A 21102-nucleotide genomic window follows, 5' to 3' on the forward strand; every position below is an offset into this window, starting at 1 on the left:
AAAGACACAGAGAGACAGTGAGAGACAGAGACAGAGAAAAACACAGAGACAGAAAGAGACAGAGATAGAAAGAGACAGTGAGAGGCAGAGAGACAGAGAAAGACAATGAGAGACAGAGAGACGAGAGAAGAGAGACAGAGAAAGAGAAAGACAGAAAGAGACAGAGATAGAGATAGTGAGAGGCAGAGAGACAAAGAAAGACATTGAGAGACAGAGAGACGAGAGAAGAGAGACAAAGAGAGAAAGAGAAAGACAGAGACAGAGAAAGAGACAGTGAGAGACATAGAGACAAAGAGAGAGAAGAGACAGAGAAAGATACAGAGTGAGACAGAGAAACAGAGACAGAGACAGAGAAAGACACAGAAAGACAGAGAGAGAAAGAGAGAGAGAGAGAGAAAATATGCGAGCGCAGGGTGGGCCGGCCAGTGGTGCTGGGCTCGGGCGAGGCCCTGAGGATGCGCGAGCAAGGTCACCACCAGGCACCAGGCATCAGGCGCCTGCCCGCCCGCCCGCCCGCCCGGGTACCTGACAGGCCCGCGGGCCCAATGGGAGCGGGGCGCGAGCCGCTGCTGAACCTGCTGGGCGACGTCACGACGCCGCGAAGGACGCACAGCCAATGGGAGGCCGCCTCGCAGCGGGGGCGGGGCCCGGCGGGCCCGGGGCGGGGCGGGGCGTGGCGGCGGCCGGGCGGTTGGCAGTCCGGCGGCGGCCGCGGCGGAGAGAGGGGCCCCGGAGCTCGCATGAGGGGAGCCGCCTCGGCCTCGGCCCACATGCCGCGGGGTCCTCGCTGAGCGGCGGCGGCGGCGGCTGGGCGTGAGGGACGCGCCTCGGCCCACTCGGAGGCCTCCGCGGCCGGCACTTCCTCCTGCGGGGCCCGGGTCAGCGGCGGGGATGGCGGCGGCATCTGCAGTCCGGCTGCCGCTGCTGCTGCTGCTGCTTCCGCTGCTGCTGCGGGGCCCGGCCGGGGTGCGGGCCGTCCCCGAGGAAGAGGCCGCGAAGGAGCCGCCGGCCCCGGTGCAGCAGTTGCAGCCGCAGCCCGCCGTGGTGCAGGGCCCGGAGCCGGCCCAGGCGGAGGTAAAGCGGGCCGGCGGGGGAAGGGAAGGGAGCCGGGCCTGGGAGGGAGGGACGGAGGGAGGGAAGGAAGGTCTGGGGGAGGGGGTGGGAACGCTGAGCCCAGCGGGGAGCCCCCACTTTTTATTTTTCATTTTTTAAAGCCCTCATGTTGTTGCTGAGATTGATCCATCGGTCTTGGGGGAAAAGCTGGAGATCCTAATTCATCCTGGACTGGAAAGTTTATGTCAGTTTTTGTGTCACCAGGGGGACTCATTTCATTTTTTGGGGGGACTAAAAAAAGGGGGTGTTGCATGGTTGAAATAGCCCACCCCAACTAGCGTGACTGAATTTGCAAGACCCAGGGGGACTTAACCTCATTTTTGGGGGGGATTAAAAGAAGGGGCTGTTGCATGGTTGAAATAGCCAGTCTCAACCAGCAAGATTGAATTTGCAAGACCCAGGGGCCAGGGGGACTTAACTTCATTTTTTGGGGGGGGGGGACTAAAACAGGGGGTTATTGCATGGTTGAAATAGCCAAACAGCGTGACTGAATTTGCAAGACCTGCCCTTTTTTTTTCTTCTTCCTCCCCAATGCATATATATGGATTCTAAGACGTCACTGTGACTTTTCTTCTTTTTTTTTTGCAAACGTGTTTGGGCTTGCAGGAAGTGTGGCCTGATTGAGGACTCGTGGGAGAGACATTTGTCTTTTGGCTGGACCTGTTAGTTAGCTGGCATATGGGCATGTCGCAAATTGAATTTATGAAGTATGCAGGTTCCTGTCTGTATTCTTTTGGCTGTCGCTGGAAAAAGATTTGAGGTCAAGATCCTGATTTATGTCAAAAACATCACAAAAATCATCACTTGAGTGCAAACCAGGCGTCCGCAGTTTTAAAACTTGCTGCCAAACATTAGTCCTGGACTTTCTCCAAGCTTACCATGAGAGCTTCCAAGTCCAGGTCCCCTCTGCAAGAAGCCTAGTGGGCACAGTACCTCCTTTTAACCTCCGGGGTCACCAGGAGAGGTGGCCCCCTTCACTAGTTAATGTTCTCCAGTTGTAAAGTTCAATAAGCTGTTCCGGGGCCTATGATTCCAGCCTAGTCTCTCCAGCAGCTTGTTGGGGTTTCACACTGTTTACAATCAACCTCAAGGCTTTTCATCCAGCACTCCCCGGTTCAGTGCTCTGCTCTCACTTCGACCTGCCATGTGCGCCTCTTCTCTCCAACAAAGAACTTCCTGGGAATTGCACGACCCTCCCCAGCTAGCACACACTTCACATTCGCCCTGCTCTCCTGCTCGTCATTCAATCATTTCCACCCCCGAAATCAAACTGCCCTCTTGATGTTGGTCACTTCTCTCATTTTTAACTCATCAGAAGTTTCTTTGAAAACAGTAACTTTTGGAGGGCTGAAGGAATGTGGAATCAGAACTTGGGTGAGGGCAAGATAGGTAAGAGATTCCAGTCCTTTCATCAGTTTTGTTCAGGTGATGATTTTTGAAATAGATATTGTAGGCTTAGCTATTAAAAATGCCCTTTGATACAGGTAGAAGACTCTCATTGTATAAAAAAAAAATAAAAGTAGTAATGTCCAGTGACCATATTTAATATATTTAAGTAGTCTTCATCTTGAGAACATTTAAAGATATAACAATTAAAGAAAATTTGGGTTTAAGTAACATTAAACCACAGAAAAATTTTATTATACAAAAAGTATTCTGTTTATGACTGAAACCCAACTACAAACATGCTTGTAATCATGGTGCTTAAATAAAGATAAAATAAAAAAAAAGTATTCATCTTGTTTAAAATTGGGCTGTGGAAGGAAAAGGCAGGCATTAAATGATAGCATTTTTGTTTTAGTTTGATATGTTATTGGTGTTGGTGTTTAATATGTATTTTAATTTTATATTGGGCTTAATTATAGTTTTGTGAAGTTTTTGGGCTACAACTCTTTATTTTTCCTCTACTAACTACAGCATTAAGTATGTTGAAAGAATTTTCTTTAACATGTTTTCTAAACTCTGTAACATAAGTATCCTTTGCCTTTCTTTCCACTTGAGGGAGGTTAGAAATGGCCAAAGTTCAAGTTAATGGCTGTATAAGCAAGGGTTCAGCATTGCCGAATACTAGGGTTTCACCTGTTTGAAAGTACATGCAGTAAGTGCATCTTTTAAAAGGACAGGGAGTTTCCTTTCACACATGGAAGTGGACTTTAAAAATGGAAAGAAAAAAAAAAACTCCCACATTTAGTTTTCTAACATGAAATAAATCATGAACATGTAGTTGTACCCTCAGGGTGACTTTAAGGTAACTTTTTCTTTATTTTTCCTTTTTTTTTTTTTTTTTTTTAATTTTTGGGTTCACCCCCCATCAGTACTCAAAGCTTACTTATGGCTCTGCTCAGGGTTTACTGCTAGTGGGATTCCGGGGCCCTTATGTGATTTAACCCTCCCTGGTTGGTCACGTACAGGACAAGTGACCTACCTACTTGCTGTTATCTCTACAAAGTAAGATAACTTGTGAAAGGATATTCTACATTGGATATGTTTTCTGCCTCTATAATCTTTTTTTTTGGGGGGGGGCGGTCACAGTTTACAGTTAAAATTAATGTTGGGGCCAGCCAGCCCAGGGAAGTGGCTCAGGTGTTGAGTTCATTCCTTGCTTGCATCCGTGGGTTCTTGGTCTCATAATACTGAGAAAAACCAGATCAGTTAGGGCAGGGAATGTGTCTCAGTTGTAGTGGATTTTCCTAGAATGTATGGTATTCTGAGTTTGGTTCCTGGCTCCCCAAGTAAAAAAAAAAAAACAACCCAAGAAACATGGTAATGATCACTTAAATGCTTCTGGTGATTTATCCTGATTTTTATTTTTTAATATTTAAATTTGTTTTGTTTTGTTTTGTTTTGGCCACATACCCAGCAGTGCTTGCTCAGGGATCACTCCTGGCTCTGCACTCTGGAATCCTAGCAGGCTTGGGGAACCATATGGAATGCTGGGGATCGAACCTGGGTTGGCTGTGTACAAGGCAAACACCCCACCTTCTATACTATAGCTTTGGCTCAAAAACCCCCAACCCCCACTCTTCCCTTGGGTAGAGATTATAATCTAAGAAACATGAAGTCTCTGAGGTGGATTTGTAAGTCACCCTGTATTCTGGGAGTGCATAGCCACTCAGTAGTGATAAAGCTGGCTCAACAGCTCAGCATACATCCTTTGCTCATTTTATTTCTGCTCTTGTTTCTTTTTTTTCTTTTTTTTCCTTCTGTTTCTTGGTGTTGATTTTAATTTAGGATACCTTTCACATAATATTTTGAACTAGTTATCTACACTTAGTTCTACCTCCCAGTTCTAGCTTGTTAACAGTTAAGATCTAGGCACTTATTGCTGAGGATACTGGTTTTTTCATGACTGGTGTCACAGAATAATTAGTTTCTTGAATTTATTGGGTGGTTTTTCCACTGTCCAAGCAATTTGGTAACTGATCAAACTAAATATACATGTTAATTTCCAATGTCAAAAATACACTTGCTAGGGGCCGGTGTGGTGGTGCAAGAAGTAAGGCGTCTGTCTTGCCCGCGCTAGCCTAGGATGCCTAGGATGGACCGCGGTTTGATTCTCTGGTGTCCCATATGGTCCCCCAAGCCAGGAGCGATTTCTGAATGCATAGCCAGGAGTAACCCCTGAGCATCACCAATGTGGCCCCAAAACAAAATAAAACAAAAATATACTTGCTAAATATTTACTAAAATAGGGCTGGAGAGAGCTCCAGTCATTGGAGTGGAGCACACACTTTGAGTGATTATGGTCCACATTAGGATCCCTGATGTGGCCCGTGAATACCACTTGTTGTGACTCATAAACCCAAACAAAATGCTCTGTCTGGAACCAGAGAGATAGTACAATGGATAGTAGATATTACAAAGTGTGTTTGCTCTTGTGTGTAACACAATCCTGTTCACTCAATTCATGGACATTCTGTATGGTCACCTGAGCCCATCAGGAGTGATTCCTGACTTTAGGGCAATCAGTAAATCCTGAGCATCACCAAATGTGGCCCAACTCTCCCCTATGATCCTTCCCCAAATAGAGGGACTTTGGGGCAGGAGTGATAATACAGCAGGTAGTACATTTGCCTTGCAACGACCAAGATTCAATCTCTAGCAGTCTGCCAGGAGTGAGATTCCCGAGCATAGGGCCAAGAGTTACCTACCTTTAGGCATCACTAGGTATGGCCTCCACCCCAACATTTATTTTATAAAATGGAGGGACTTGGTGCCTGAGCAATAGCACAGAAGTACGCCATTTGCCTTGCACATGGCTACCCAGAATGGACCTGAATTTGTTTCCCACCGGCATCCCATAATGTTCCCCAAGACAGGAGCAGTTTCTGAGCCTATAGCCAGGAGTAACACCTGAGTGTCACTGGGTGTGGGCCCTCCCCCCAAAAAATGGAGTGGCTAGAGGGATAGAAAAGTGGGATTCCTGGTACCCCAATACAATCCTCTGGCACTGCAGGAGTGATCCTTGAGTACTGCCTCATGTGGCCCTAAGACAAAGTAAAATATAAATGAATTTATACTACTAAGGAATTGGCTCAAGTGATAGGAATACATGCCTTCATGTGGGAGGCTTTGACTTCCCAGGAGTTATCCTAATAGACCAAAAATAATCACAAAAGAAATACATTTTGGGCTGGAGAGATACAGAGGTTAAGGTGCTTGCCTTCTACATGGCAGATCTGGCTCCATTCCCCACCAGGTGTGGTCCCATTGACCCAGCACACAAGAAGACAAAAATACTGTTCTACTGTATTATACTGAATACATGTAACATTAATAAGAAGTACCACTTAAAAAACTAAGACAGAAAAATCAAATTTATAAAGAAGATACATTTTGGGAAGGAGGCCCACACTCAGCTGTGCTCATAGTTTAGTCTCAGGGATCACTCTTGGTGGGGCTTGGAGAAGCTAACCATAGGGGATGTGGGGAATTGAACCTGGATTGGCCCAGTGCAAAGCAAGCACCCTACCTGCTGTACTATATCACTCCCACTACAGTTAAAGGATCTTAGTTTCTTTGGGGACCATATGGTACTTGGGACAAACCTTAACCTGAATTATCTCTATAGCCCTTTCTGCAGACTTTTAGACCCAAGGTCATCCATATAATCATTATACTGCAGTATATTTTTGCTTACATTTTCCTAACATCTGAAAAAGCTTTTTCTGACTTTATACAATAGAGGAAGAAAATCCTGAGCACTAACTCCTTTATCTTTGAATAATCTTTTAATTTTTATTTTGACCGAAGTGAATTACAAATCTTTTTTTAGGTACATAGCGACATTGAATCAGGGACATTCCCACCACTAGTGTTGTCTTCCCTCTACCCCTCTTCCCAGCATGCATTTCATATCCCACTCCTTTACCCCCTGGGTTGCTAGTATAAATGGTTCCCTCTATGTCTAGCATGTTGTAGATTGGGTTTTGTCTTTTTGCAGCAAATTTAGTCTCTTGGTTGCAGACTGAATATTTTGTTTCAGAGAAAGCATCTTCATCTCTAGTTTCAGCCCGTGTGGAGATTTTAATGCAGGGATCAATCTATTTCAACGGTTCACAGCTTATGTTCATTCAAACTCCAGAACTAGAACTAGGAATTAATTGTTTCTTTGTCCATTTCTTCTTTCTCATGGTGATCTTGAAAGTATTATTCCTCTCCCCCATACTCCACCCCTCCCTTTGCTGGTTTTTGGGCCATACTGGGCTATGTTTAGGAAAAAGTATACTTTTTAAAATGAAGGTATGTTTCTGCTCCCGCCTCACAATTTGGAACTAATTTTAACTTTGAGAAGATGGAAAAAAGTTTTATTCAATGCTTTTTTTTGGGGGGGGGGTTTGGGGCCACACTCATTTGATGCTCAAGGGTTACTCCTGGCTAAGCGCTCAGAAATCGCCCCTGGCTTGAGGAGACCATATGGGACGCGGGGGGATAGAACCGTGGTCCTTCCTTGGCTAGCGCTTGCAAGGCAGACACCTTACCTCTAGCGCCACCTCACCGGCCCATCAATGCTTTTTTTTCTCCTTAAAAGATGTTTGTTCTCTCTGAAGATTATTTAGACTGCAGACATTAAAGTTCTGGAGTATTTGTATCAAACACTGGACTCTACTGTAGGAGAACATTGGAATTCTGCATTTGGAACCACAGTCCCTGCATGTGACCCTCCTGTACACATCTTAATTATTGTGTTTTTTTTTTTCTACCTTTTAAATATTGGACAGAACTTTCACTCTTCGGACCAGAGAGCGCGAGCAAGGGAAAAGGTGGCTGCCTAGGATATAATGCGGCTCTTTGCGGCTCTGTGCCTCTGTCTCCCACTCTCTGCCATATATTTTTGTATTTCTTTTAATTTTTCTTCCTTAAGTCTCAAAAGAGTACTTATATGCTGTAGTAGACCTTTTGGTTGGGAAGAGACTTTTGGAAGGAGTGGGAATAATGGACAGCTTGGATTTGCTCATTTTGTAGTGAGGGGGCTTTTGGAGTGAGATGTTCCATGCATGGAACATCTCTGCTTTTGATCTTCCCTTGCAGCTACCCATAATAGTCCCAGAATTGCTCCAGATCTCTTGGCACTCGTAGCTCTAGCCTTGAGCCACTGGAGACGATGTTCTTCTGGAAGTGACAGTTTCTGTCTCTGAAACGCCTAGATTGAGGTTGACACAGTCTATCCTCTTTGGATCCTTCTTTGCTTCTGGTGTGTGGGTAGACTCATTTTTCTGCCACATGCTAAGCCCTGTCTCTTCTAGCTGTGTAGTTCTCTGGGGGTGTAGGAAACCAGACTCTCAGGCTTATTTATTTATTCATTTATTTTTGATTTTGGGCCCACACCTGGCAGTGCTTAGGGCTTTCTTCTGGCTTTCTCTGGGTGTAGCAATCACTCCTGGTGGTTCCCAGGGGGCCATAGGAGATGTGGGGGGAGTTGGGGGGTTGGGGAGAAAGTTTGAATCTAGGTCAGCTGCGTGCAAGGCAAGCACCTTACCCACTCTACTATTTCACCAGTCCCTCACAGGCTTATTCAAGGGCCCCTCACGTGTTTGGCCTTCCTGGCCCCTTCGAGCGGGACGTCTTCTCACTGTCCCCTTTGTGCCTGAGAAGTGCAGCCTGGCCAAGTGTGTCCAGAATCACTGGACTCAACTATGTAGTTGACTCTGAAGTTGTGTTTAGTATTGAAACCTTTCTCTGTTGACAGATTTTCTTTAACTTTCACATTCAGTTAGTTACTCTTAGGGGCTTGGGACCTGCAGTTTTAAGAAGTGAGGCATTCAGGTGATTGGTTATGGGCCAGGTCATAAATATTTTAGAGGTTTCAGGCCACATATTTGCAGGCTGCTAAGGCCTCTCTTGAATAATCTCTCTCTCTCTCTCTCTCTCTCTCTCTCTCTCTCTTTATCCTTCTACTTTTTTTTGTTTTTGTTTTTGGGCCACACCCAGGGACACTCAGGGGTTTACTCCTGGCTATGCGCTCAGAAATTGCTCCTGGTTTGGGAGACCTTATGGGATGCCGGGGATTGAACCCAGGTCCGTCCTGGGTCAGCCGCGTGCAAGGCAAATATCCTACCGCTGTGCCACTGCTCCGGCCCCCTTCTTTTACCTTTTTAATGCTATTTTACAACCTTTATGTTGTAAAGAACAATTATCAGCTGGCACAAGCTGGACTTGGCTTGGCTCACACTTGCCAGTACCTGATTCTTAAATCCTTATTCAGGAGGAGTGAGACTTCAGGCCATCTGGAACCTCAGTTCTAAGGGCTGAGCAGCACAGCCCCCTGTGTTTGTTTACTCTAGACTCTTTGTCATGCCTGTGGCCTTGTGGGAGCTTCACCACATTTGCTACTGGCTTGGCCATGCCTGACTTTGATTTGCCTTTTGCTTTAGGCTTTGTTTATTTGCGTGAGGATATCTTTAGAGCTAGGCCTCGGACCAGACATCTATGTATCTGAATAAAGTCTTAGCAATCTGAAGCCTGTTATGTCCACAGAAGCATTGAGATTTTTCCTTCAGTTCCCTTTTACTTGATTGTTTGAAAAACCTACCTAGGTTTTCCTCCCAGGTTAAAAATAAAAGTTTAACCAAGACATAAAATTAAAGTATAAGCCACAGATACGTAGAGAATGCATTTAATTTAATGGGTGGGTATAGGTAGCTGGTCTCTACTCTGAAAAACCAACTATGGAAATCTTGGTTCTACTTTTAGACATTATTTATATTCATGGTTTTCAAAGAGATTTAAATAAACAAATCTAATGACCCAGTGTCCTTTACCCCTCCTTCCCCAAATCTAAATATAAAATTTAAAGATTTATAGGTGTGGGCTGGAGAGATAGTCCTGAGTTTAAGGCATTTGCCATGCACATGTCTAGCCCCGATTTGATCCTGGCTCTGCATATGGTACTTTGAGCACAACCAGGAGTGGATTCCTGAGCACAGCACCAGCAGTTAAGTGCTGAGCACCGCTGCATGTGACTCCTCCCCAGAAAAAAAGTTAATAAAAAGGTTTATAGGTTTTCTTTTTTCTCCAAATAGCTGATTCATTTTTTTTTTTACTTGCAGAAAGGACTTACACCAGCCGCCCCAGTTCATCCTGATAAAGAACAGTCAGCTTCTCAAACAAATTTGGGGTTCATCCACGCATTTGTCGCGGCCATATCAGTCATCATTGTCTCTGAACTTGGTGACAAGACGTTCTTCATTGCAGCCATCATGGCCATGCGCTATAACCGGCTCACCGTGTTGGCAGGCGCCATGCTCGCCTTGGGTCTGATGACCTGCTTGTCAGGTGAGTGTATGGCGAGCTAGACTTCAGGACTCCCCTATTCATCTCTATCATTGGATTGGAATTTGTTTCACATGTCAGGATCTAGGAACCTTTTTAGGTTCCTGAAAAGTAGATTACTTTCTTAGAATTTCAGGCTTTTCACAGTCAAGATACATAGTCCTCATTTATTCCCTTTAAAATCTTCGTTTCTGCTGTCTTCTTAGTTTTTTCTTCTCAGCCCAGGTAAGTTTATTTTCTGTGTGCTCTCTCAGTAATAGGCCCCTGCAGCTACAGGGAAATGCTAATTTTCCTATTGCAGGACATTTGATAATCAATAATGGCGACACTTTTGATATATTGGGTTCTATTAAGTTTTCTTACTCATTATGGTAAAAGAATAAAATTAGTATCTGTTCTTCATAGGGTTGTGGTCTATATTAAATTTAGATCTATTTCAAGCCTTTAGATTTCTCAAACTCGGTTCTGAAAGTACAGAACATGTTCTATTTCTGGCCTCCTGGATGCTGTTTAAAGTTTGTCTTTTAAAACCTAATCTTGGCATTCTGGTGAGTGTGTTGCAGTGATGTATGCCTAAGACATTAATATTAATACAATTATAAATGACAACATCCAGCGATAAAAAAGTGTGTATTTCACTGATTACAATAATTTGACCATTTTTTATATTTTGGCAGTTAGTGTGTTGCCATTTTCACATTTCACAATAAAAACAATTCTAAAAAGCAATATTGATGGCGATGGGGTAGGCCACATACCTGGCAATGCTCAAATTTTTCTCCTGGCTTTGTTCTTAGGAATCAATTCTGGCAGTACTCGGGTGAGCCATATGGGATGCTGGGGTTGAACCAGGGTCAGCTACATGCAATCCAAGCATCTTATCCGCTGTACTATTGCTCTGGACCCTAAGAGTCGTTTCTGATTTTAGGAAAGGAAGGACAGTTGTAAATGGAGAAATCAGTTGTTAGGAATGGACTGGAGAATTTTTTTTGTTTGTGCATATTATAGATGTTCCTTCTTTTATTAATACTTTGAGGTTGTTCGAGAGGCCTTTGCTCACTGTACTCGGTGGATGTTTAGACCATATGTGGTGCCAAGGATTAATACAGGATCAGCTGCATGCAAGGGAAGGCCTTGCTTCCTGTACTGTGCTCATGTTTCATCTGAGAATTTCATTTCTCCAGTGTAAGCTTTAAGTAACTTGAAGGTGTTCTTTTGCTTTGCTCTGGCTTCCTTTGGGACTTGTCTGTGTTGCTTCCTCCCCTCTTCTGTGTGTACAGCTCCTTTTGCTCTGCTGTGAGTACGGCCTCGAGCTGCTGATCCTGTCCAATGATTCTGCCTCCTGTACTGTCTGCAGAGACAGCCACAGTCAGTGCTCTCCACACCTTTTCCTTCTCTTCCAGGAGTTAAAATGAGGTTACCTGAAATTGAGTCTTAGTTTAAGGAGAGCCAGCATGCTATCGCTCCCTCTTTCTCAGGTATATTGACTATTCCACGTCACACATTTGGGTGCACAACTTACACCCTTGAGACACACTTGGGTCACCACGTGCCAGAGATCACACGCTGTGGCTCTGGGGATTCCAAATAGAAGAACTGTTGGGTTGTGCTCAGGTTTGGGGCGGGGCTCAGTGAGGGGCTGAAATCACAGCCTTATGAGGTGAGAAGCTTAAAAGGCAGGCAGTGTTTGCTATAAGCTATACCAACCCTGCTGCCATTGGTTTAGAATGAACTCTGGTCCTTTGTTTGAATACAGATATAAAGACAGAGACATTTATTCACAAAAGTAAGTGGGGAGGCATTATGTTACCTCTCTGCTACTCACTTCATTGAACTGGTGAATTCTATGCTGATAGTCACACTTGAGTCTGCCATCTAAGCACCTTTAATGATTTACCAGTGGACACTTTACTTAGGCTTTCTGTCAGTTTCATGGAAAACAGACTTAGAAACCATAAGTTTCTCCCAAAAGGCGTTTTTTAAATGTATCAGATGACTTGACAGTATCTTGTTTAACTTGGTTATATTTAAAAATACTTAATAAGTGATTAATGATTTCAGTATCCTTTTTCTAGTAAAGGATTTCTTTCTATTTTTTTTTGGGGGGGGGATAGTCTACTGTTACGTGATTATTTTCCTTCCTTTTACTCTGAGCCCTTTTCTTTTTAATGGCTTTGGGGTTACATCCAATGATGCTAGGATTATTTCTGGCTCTGTGCTTAGGAATTACTCCTCACTCTGCATTCAAGATCACGCCTAACAGAGTCGGAGACAATATGGGAATTCAGGGATTAAATCCAGCTTGACTGTGTGCAAGGCCAGTGCCCTACCTGTTGTAATATCTCTCTGGCCCTTCTAGTAAAGGATTTCTTTATAAGAATTGTATCCTACCACATGCTTTAAAATAATTTTGCTGAACCTTTCATGTTGCACATTTAGCCCGTTAAGTTTATGGCAACTCTGCCACATGATCTGATAGCTATGTGACAGCAATAGAAGAGTCCATGTTTAATCATTGAAGTTGGATCAGGATCATTCGAGTTGGTTTTTGAATTTAAATACACGCTCACATACACACACACATCAATATGTCAAACCACTTTCTACTTAGTTCTGAAGGGGATGAATGGATAGGTGAGCCAGAACCTTGTGGGCAAGGGCCAAAGATGTAGCAGAGCTTCCGCCAAGCAGTGTGAGGTCATACCTGCTGTACTAAAATTTTTGTGAGACTAAAATGGTTTTTTTTTTTTTTTTTTTTTTTTTTAGTGCTATGTCCTTTTCAGAATTTGTTTAAGATGGGAGACCCAGGGCCTGGAGAGATAGATAGCACAGCAGCATTTGCCTTGCAAGCAGCCAATCCAGGACCAAAGGTGGTTGGTTCGAATCCCGGTGTCCCATGTGGTCCCCCATGCCTGCCAGGAGCTATTTCTGAGCAGACAGCCAGGAGTAACCCCTGAGCACCGCCAGGTGTGCCCCCCCCCCAAAAAAAAAAAAGATGGGAGACCGAAAGCTTTGTGGCTAACAATGCCTTATTGAAAACATTAGTTTTCCTCCTCTTTGGAGCCTTAGGGTGGTCCCACTATGGGGAAGTGCACCCAAGGAAGCTAAGTGAAAAGTGCTTCTGGGTAGAAGGCAGGTGCAGAGGCAGCGACTGATTCCTCAGCTACAGGGAGTTTTTATTTATTTATTTTTTTTGGCAGTTTAGGACCTGGTATGTGGATGGAAACAGCTTGTAGAAATGGGTTCTTTCACAGGCTTGTCATCTTTGAAACCCTGATTTACTTTATTTTCTTGTCTCTCTCAAGTGTTAGTGTTTGTGCCCTCATTTCACTGGTTACTTACCTGACCCCTGCCATCTGGCAACAGGGATGGTAGTTATTCCTCCTCTTGCTCCTCATTGTCCTCTTTGTCCATTTGCGGTCTGTTTTGTTCAGTTGAAGGTACCCCCAGTAGTACTCAGGTGACCTTGTAATGCTGGAGATGATCCCTAGGGGTCTCACAAGCAAAGTATGTGCTCCAACTCACAGTCTCCAGCCTTTTGTAGTCTGAAATGTTTCCAATCTTGACTTAGGTGCTTCATAGTAGTAGCATTTTAAAAATAAAATAGACAGGGGCCAGAGAGATAGCATGGAGGTAAGGCGCTTGCCTTGCATCTAGAAGGTCGGTGGTTCAAATCCCGGCATCCCATATGGTCTCCCGAGCCTGCTGGGGGCAGCATAGAGTCAGGAGTGGCCCCTGAGCGCTGCCGGGTGTGACCCCAAAAATACAAATAAATAAATAAATAAAATAGACATACCCTTGCAGTAGCCTTGGCTTTTGTGGGCCTCATGGATAATGCATGTTTCATAGGTTGTAAGTTTCTTTCTCTTGCTTTGTGTGCAACTAACCCAGATTCAATACCAGGCACTCCATATGACCCCCTGAGCATACCAGGAGTGATCCCTGAGGTCAGAGTAAGTCCTGAGCACTGCTGGGTGTGAACTCGACCCAAAAAACCTTCAACAAACAAGCAACCCTCCCCACAAATAAACACCACCAGCAGCAAAATGTGCTGTGGGTAAATGCTGACCTACTGCCAGATGGTACAGAGAAACAGTTTGGTCAACCAACAACTTTATGAAATTATCATGACCACTGCACACTTGATCATCCACCATCCAGTTGTATCAACACAGAGGCAGCAGCCTCAATGGAGACTACCTAAAGGCTCTAGGATTAGGTGATTATCAGTTCGGTGCTCTTGGCCAGTGGTGTTGGGAGCTACCCAAGCAATGGTGCCTGGAGTATGGGGACTATAGTGCCAGGGATTGAGCTTGGAGTCTAAGTCTTTGAATCTGTTCTGACAGCCTGTCATTTTTTCAGTATTACTGAATTGATATTGGTGTCGATCTTTTATAATTAGGTTTTGAGATCTTGATAGTGTTTGACGTGTGGTTTTTGTGTAATATATATTGCCTTAAAAATTTTTTTTTTGTGTGTGTGTGAGTGGTCACACTGGTGACTGGTCACCCTGGAGGGTCTGCACATAGAAATCACTCCTGGCAGTGTTTGGTTCGACCATATGGGATGCTGGGCATTGAACCAGCTTTGGCTTCCTGCATGGCCCCACTTGTACTATTGCTCCACCCCCTGTATGTCTTCTTACATATAGGAAAGAATAGTTTGTCTTCTGTGAATTATAAATACAGATCACACACACAACGCATGGAGATATATAGGACTATTTGCCTTTGCTTCCATAATATATGCTTATTTTAAATAGCTACAAAGGAACAAAATTTGGATTATATCATGAGAATCTTGTCTATATATGTATGATTTTTTTTCACTGTGAATTTATAGTTCTAAGATCGATGAAGAAATATCACATAACTGCTTAATCAGATACACTCTTGCCTTTTCTTGCAGTTTTATTTGGCTATGCCACCACTGTCATCCCTAGGGTGTATACATACTACGTTTCAACAGCTTTATTTGCCTTTTTTGGCATTAGAATGCTTCGAGAAGGTTTAAAGATGAGTCCAGATGAAGGTCAAGAGGAACTGGAAGAAGTTCAAGCAGAACTGAAGAAAAAAGATGAAGAAGTATGTCTGGCACTATTGGATATCTAGACTGAGGCACTCAGACTGTAAACACTGTCCTGAAGTTGCCTGGGGGTTGGGGGGAGGGCGGGGAAGGAGAATGCTATATGGGACTGCAGGAAAAGCCAAGGTTGTATGTTCACATACGTGTCCAAGAGGATGTGTGGAACTACAGTAAATGCCAAAGTGATGTTGCCACATGCTGCAGGGGTAGGACTCCTGGGTAAGAGTGAAGGGAGTGGGTAGCTGAGAAAGGATGTTGGCTTAAATAGGAGCATGTGCCACCAGATTCCTCATGTGAAAGGCAGGAGCTGTGGATCTAAGTGTGCATGATTTTCCTTAGTAAGTGCTGATAAACAGAGTACTTTTGTTAAAGAGGAGTGGGAGAATTGAGAATATATCATATTTTGCTCTCCTGAGACTAATTTTTCCAAGGGAGAAGTTTAGAGTCACATAGCTTTAGTTTTTTTAAAGCAGATTCCATAGAAACTAAACACTTTTGTTTTTTTAAAAGAAATACTTCTATGGTATTTGGTGTGAATGAATTGGGATTCATATCTTGTTTGCTTATTTGTTTTTATTTAGTTTCAGCGTACAAAACTGTTAAATGGACCAGGAGATGTTGAATCAGGTGTAAGCACAACAATACCTCAAAAAAAGTGGCTGCATTTTATTTCACCCATCTTTGTTCAAGCGCTTACTTTGACCTTCCTAGCAGAGTGGGGTGACCGCTCCCAGCTGACCACGATTGTTCTGGCAGCAAGGGAGGTAAGTGTGTGTTTCGAAGCATTGCTTTGTGCAGAAACCAAGTGTGATTCATGGTGCTGAGCTCAGAGATCCTTCAGATGAGCTGGTTCCCATGTGGTCCTGTCTGTGACCAAATTCTTTTATTTTTAGGTTTTTGTTTTCTTTTATTATAGCACCACAATTTACCAATTTGTTCATAATAGTCATTTCAGGCATTAAATGTTCAAACACCAATCTACCTTAAGTGTTACCTTCCCTCCACCAGTGTCCTCAGTTTCCCATCCATGAGCATTGCCTGCCTTCGTGCAGGCACAAAAAATTCACTACGTATTGTTTGTTACAATAAAAAGGAAAATGGGACTTCCAAAATTTAGATCAACAAGGTTGTGATCAGATTCTTGTGTCCAGATTTTGTTGTTATTTTCCAACTCTTCATCCCCTTAGTTTTGCCAGAATGATGCTGTCAGTTGTCATTTTCTGTTTCTTAGAACTCTCCCTTGTGCATTTGTTGAGAATATAGTTATATCTAGAAAAGTGAGTGTCTGGGTGAAGCATTTCTTATACTGAGAGATAATTGACTATTAACAGAGGTTACTTACGAAATCTTAATCTGTGCAATTAGAAAAAGCTCAGCAGAGGAGAATGCTCTTGGTTCAGGGAAACAGCACACGCATTTTGCAATACTTGGAGTTTGATTTTTACTGTCAGGCCTATACTACCTTTCTTAGAAATCTGTCAGAGGACATTAGGGCTGGAGAGATGGAACAGAAGCTAAGGTGTTTGTCTTGCATATGGTCAACTTGGGTTCTCTCTTCAAGCACCAGGGGCCCTGCCAGGAGTGATCCTAGAGCACAGTTAGGAGTAATCCTTGAGCACCATCCAATATGGCCCCAACCCTCCCCCAAATGCCTGTTCTTTTGTGTATGTATGACTGGGCTGATGACTTTCCCTGCAAATTTGTGGTATCCTCCTGGCACCATCCACAGGCGGTGGCCCTATTTGGAAGGAGATGGGCATGTAGCTCATCTGGATCTTTGCTGGTGCATGAGACTGGGTGACTGTCACCTGGTTAGTCCTCTTCCTTGAGGGGTGGATGGGAGCCTCTGGGTGTGGATGGCAGACTGGCTGTGTGTCAGCTGTCTTGCCACAGCTGTGTTAGTCACTGTTAGAAGATGAAACTGATGCTTGGGTTCGATCCCCAGTACCGGTGGGGGTGGTTCAAAGTGTGGGGTATGGGGGAAGGATGGCACTGAGTAAGAGGGAGTATGAGTACCACATGTCTGCCCCCTCCACTGTGTGCCTGCCACTCCAAAGATAAAATCCCTCTGTGAGTCCAGCTGGGCTGGCCTGGTCCCGGTACTGCAGGGCTTGAGCAGCTCTATATCCACAGGCAAGCACTGAACTCAGCCATTTGGCTGCACTCCCAGGAGTGGCCCCTAAGCTCCTTTAGCACTAACTCCCTGGCCCCCAGCAGAATATTTTTTGTTTGAAGGGAATAGTTAAGTTTCTGTGCTCTGACAGTTCGATGTAAAGGTTATGGAATTGAGTATACCCCACTATGCCCCAGGTCTCGCATATGCCGGCCTGTGTTGTACAGTTTGGACTGCTCTGCCATCTTCCTGATTTTCACTAATAATTATTAATCTGCTAAACTCTACTTTTTTTTTTTTTGTTTTGGGTCACACCTGGCAGTGTTCAGGGGTTACTCCTGGCTCTATGCTAAGAAATCGCTCCAGGCAGGCTCAGCGGGGACCATATGGGATGCCAGGATTTGAACCACCTCCCTTCTGCATGCAAGGCAAATGCCTTACCTCCATGCTATCTCTACAGCCCACTAAACTCTACTTCTATCAGATGGTGGTGCTTGGGTAACAAGCTTGATTTAAATGTCTTTTAATCCCACACCGCTTGTACCATGAGGATGTCCGGAATGTCCTGTTTCTGCTGCAGTGATCCAGTGAGCTGCCTCCCTCACTGCTGTCCTGCCTGAGGTGTTCTCCTGTCCCTGTCCCAGCATCCAGCTCTTCCGTGGCTCCCTCATCACAAAGCCTCTGCCTTCCTCTGCTCCTGGTGCCCCCTCTTAGTCCTACATGGGAGGTCGTCTTCTTACTAACCTATTTGGACTCAGATGATGCCTTCATGGGGACCATGGGCCCACTCCGGGCTCCTTGTAGCCTACATCAGGCACCCTCCTCCCTCCCTCCCTCCCCTAGTTCCTGCTTCCCCTGGTCTTTCGTTGTCACCCCTTCCACTTTCCTCATGGGTGTGTGTCAGCATCCTCTCAGTATATTTGATCTCCAAGCTGAGTCACCTTTCAGCTTCACCTTTATCTCTGATTGCACACAGTCCTTTTCCTGACCTTTTAATTCATATCAGGATAGTGCTGTGACTCATCCACAGGGTTATGGTGAGGAACTTGGACATGGTGCCCGATTTCACTCTTACAGCACCATGAAGGTGGCCTGTCTGTTTTGTCGCCTTAATATCCTCCAGTCCACCTGCTTTTTTCTGCCTACAGTCCATTTCCCCTGCTCCCCCATTCCTCAACAGTGTCCCAATTAAGACATCAGTCTTGTTCCCTTCTGCTTCTTGTTCTGCATAAGACTTTGATTTCGATTTGTTCTGTCACTCATTAGCTGAAAAACCACCAGTGTCTTCATGTCTGAACTCTTTCACAGGGCCCTTTGCTGACCTGGCCTCCTTTCTCTCATGTGGCTTTCTGCTAGGAGTGTGGCCCAGGATCTGTCCCCAGAGCTTCCCAAATGTGCTGGCATTTAGGCACACTGAGAGCACAGTAGCAGCATGGGTCCTTTCCCTGTTCTTAGGAAGCTGTGACATCCCATCTCACATATTCAAGGTGGATTTACAGATGTTGTTTCTTATATCAGTGTCCTGCAGACTGCCTGCTCCAGGTCTGTCTTTGTGTGGGTCAGAGGTGGGGAGCAGGCTTTGATTGGACAGATTGAGTTGTTCTTGCTTTTTGTGGTCCTGGTCTGTTTGGTACAGGCATATGCCCTCAAGCAGCTGTTTCTGTCTTCTTCTAGAGTTTTAGAATCCAGCTTAAATTTTTTTTTTTTTAATTGTAACTGTGGTCTACCAAGTTGTTGGTTTTTTTTGTTTGTTTGTTTTTGTACCACACCTGGTGAGACACTGTTACTCCTGGCTATGCGCTCAGAAATCCTTCCTGGCTCAGGGACCATATTAGATGCCAAGATTGTCCTTGGCTAGCTGTGTGCAAGGTGTATGCCCTATTGCACTCCGGCCCTGATCTACTAAATTGGTACAAAGTTGTTTCAGGAGTTAAATGTTTAGCACCAATCAATCCTTCTACCATTGTGACCTTTCTTCCATCAGAGTTCCCATGTACAAGTTTACTCCAACACAAAGGCAAATGGAATTATCAAAACTTAGATCAAATAAGAGTCAATTTATGATCATTGTTTATCTCACAATGGTGTTACTAAAGAAAGTCATTGTCTGAGGATCCACTGTGTTGGTTGGTAATAGTTGAGCCTTCTGTGCTATTGTGCAGGCTCTTTGAGCTTAGTGACCTGTACAGCTTTCCCATCAGATTTTCTGGTCCCAAATGAATTAATAGTACTATGAAATTTGGAGGTGTGCTCAAGAGCTTTGGAGCTGAAATAAATTGGTTGTGTGGCAGCTTGGTGAGGCTCAGTTGTGGAGTGGGCTGGGCCAGGTTGTTCTCTGGAGGGTGCTGTCTCTGGCTATATATGGTTGCTTTATGTCAGGCAGATAGGGGAATCTGTCTACTCCATTCCAGGAAGGTCCCAGAGTTGTCAGCCAAGACCTGGAAAGATTCAGCAGCGTCACGAATCAAGACGCTATTTCTTTCGTTGTCCCATTCTCAGGATTCCATCATCACTTTCTCATGGTGCAATGTCAGCCTTCGTTTTAAAATGATTATTGGGGGGGGGGGCTCTTATTTCTAGGATCCCTATGGCGTTGCAGTGGGTGGAACTGTGGGACACTGCTTATGCACTGGATTGGCAGTTATTGGAGGGAGAATGATAGCACAAAAAATCTCCGTCAGAACTGGTAAGTCTGCTTTGATTGCTATGAAAATGCCACTTTTTTTAATTTGGTGTCACGAAGAGAGGAGATAAAAGAGTTAGGCTGATTTCACTTCTGAAGCAAACTTGACATTCCTTAAAGTGTGTTGCAGACATGGCCTGTATTAGTAAAGCAGTCCTCCAAAAACAAACCTAGTAGACAGTTATCGTGGAAAGGTGAGAAATTTTGGCCTTAAATGTCATAAGGTTGGAAATCCTAGTAGAGCCCATATCTGCTGTTTCTGTTGGAAATAACTTGTGTAGCTATGATTAAAAGTAGAATAGACAGCTGGTCAGGAGCTGAAATTCTCCTTTAAAATTATATCTAAAAATGAGCTAGATGTTGTTGGTCAACAGTCGGAAAATTGTCATTTTTAGTATAGTCTAGATTTTGTTGATCAGACATGTTCAATATTATTTGCTATGGAGATGGGAGTTTTAAATAGTTTCTAATGTTTCTCAAAATTTATGTTGGGAAAGAATGAGCACCATTTTGTTTCTTAATATTTGTGAATAGTATCAAACTAAAGGAATTTTGTCTTATTTTACTTTTTCTCTTTTACAGTGACAATCATAGGAGGCATCATATTTTTGGCATTCGCATTTTCTGCATTATTTATAAGTCCTGAATCTGGTTTCTAACAAGCTGTTTGTTCAATTGTATGTAGACTGATAGGTAACTCCTTATGTACATAGTGTACATTATAACTAAAAGTGATGGAAAATACTGTATTTTGTAGCATTGATTTGAGTTTGACCTATATAATGGAAGTATTATGTCCAAGAGAAGTAATCATGGATTCTATTAGCAACATGGATTTTTAAATCTGATGTCTGTTTTTTTATTTTTTTCCAGCAGAATTATATCAGTGTGGTCTCCCTCTTCCCTCTTTACCCCTTTCCTTTGTGTGGTGGGGTTTTTTTTTTTTTTTTTTTTTTTTTTTTTGGTTTTTGGGTCACACCCGGCGGTGCTCAGGGGTTACTCCTGGCTGTCTGCTCAGAAATAGCTCCTGGCAGGCACGGGGGACCATATGGGACACCGGGATTCGAACCAACCACCTTTGGTCCTGGATCGGCTGCTTGCAAGGCAAACACCGCTGTGCTATCTCTCCGGGCCTGTGTGGTGGGGTTTGTGTGTTATATAGAGCTGCTGTGCTGGGGCGACCACTGATGTCCTTGGCACTCAGCCTCTTCTGAGGGCCACTGGTTCTCTTCCTATGTCACAGAGGTGTTCTAAGAGGTTTACTTTGAGTGCTTCAGGGAAATGGGGTTTGATCTTTTAAACATTTCTTAGAGCCAGTAAGCAGTAATTAATCCAG

General features: G+C 44.1%; 1 protein-coding gene across 1 annotated transcript; it reads left to right on the forward strand.

Annotated features, from left to right (window-relative positions):
* The first annotated feature begins 845 nt into the window (after window positions 1-845).
* TMEM165 (transmembrane protein 165) lies at window positions 846-20612 on the forward strand. The gene is made up of 6 exons (XM_049789950.1): window positions 846-1074; window positions 9663-9888; window positions 14794-14969; window positions 15552-15734; window positions 19664-19769; window positions 20349-20612. Exons 1-6 carry the CDS (start codon window positions 892-894, stop codon window positions 20423-20425), a joined length of 951 nt encoding a protein of 316 aa, XP_049645907.1. The 5' UTR covers window positions 846-891; the 3' UTR covers window positions 20426-20612.
* The last annotated feature ends 490 nt before the right edge of the window (window positions 20613-21102 follow it).

Source organism: Suncus etruscus, chromosome 16, assembly GCF_024139225.1.
Source record: "Suncus etruscus isolate mSunEtr1 chromosome 16, mSunEtr1.pri.cur, whole genome shotgun sequence".
NCBI classification, from domain to species: Eukaryota; Metazoa; Chordata; class Mammalia; order Eulipotyphla; family Soricidae; genus Suncus; species Suncus etruscus.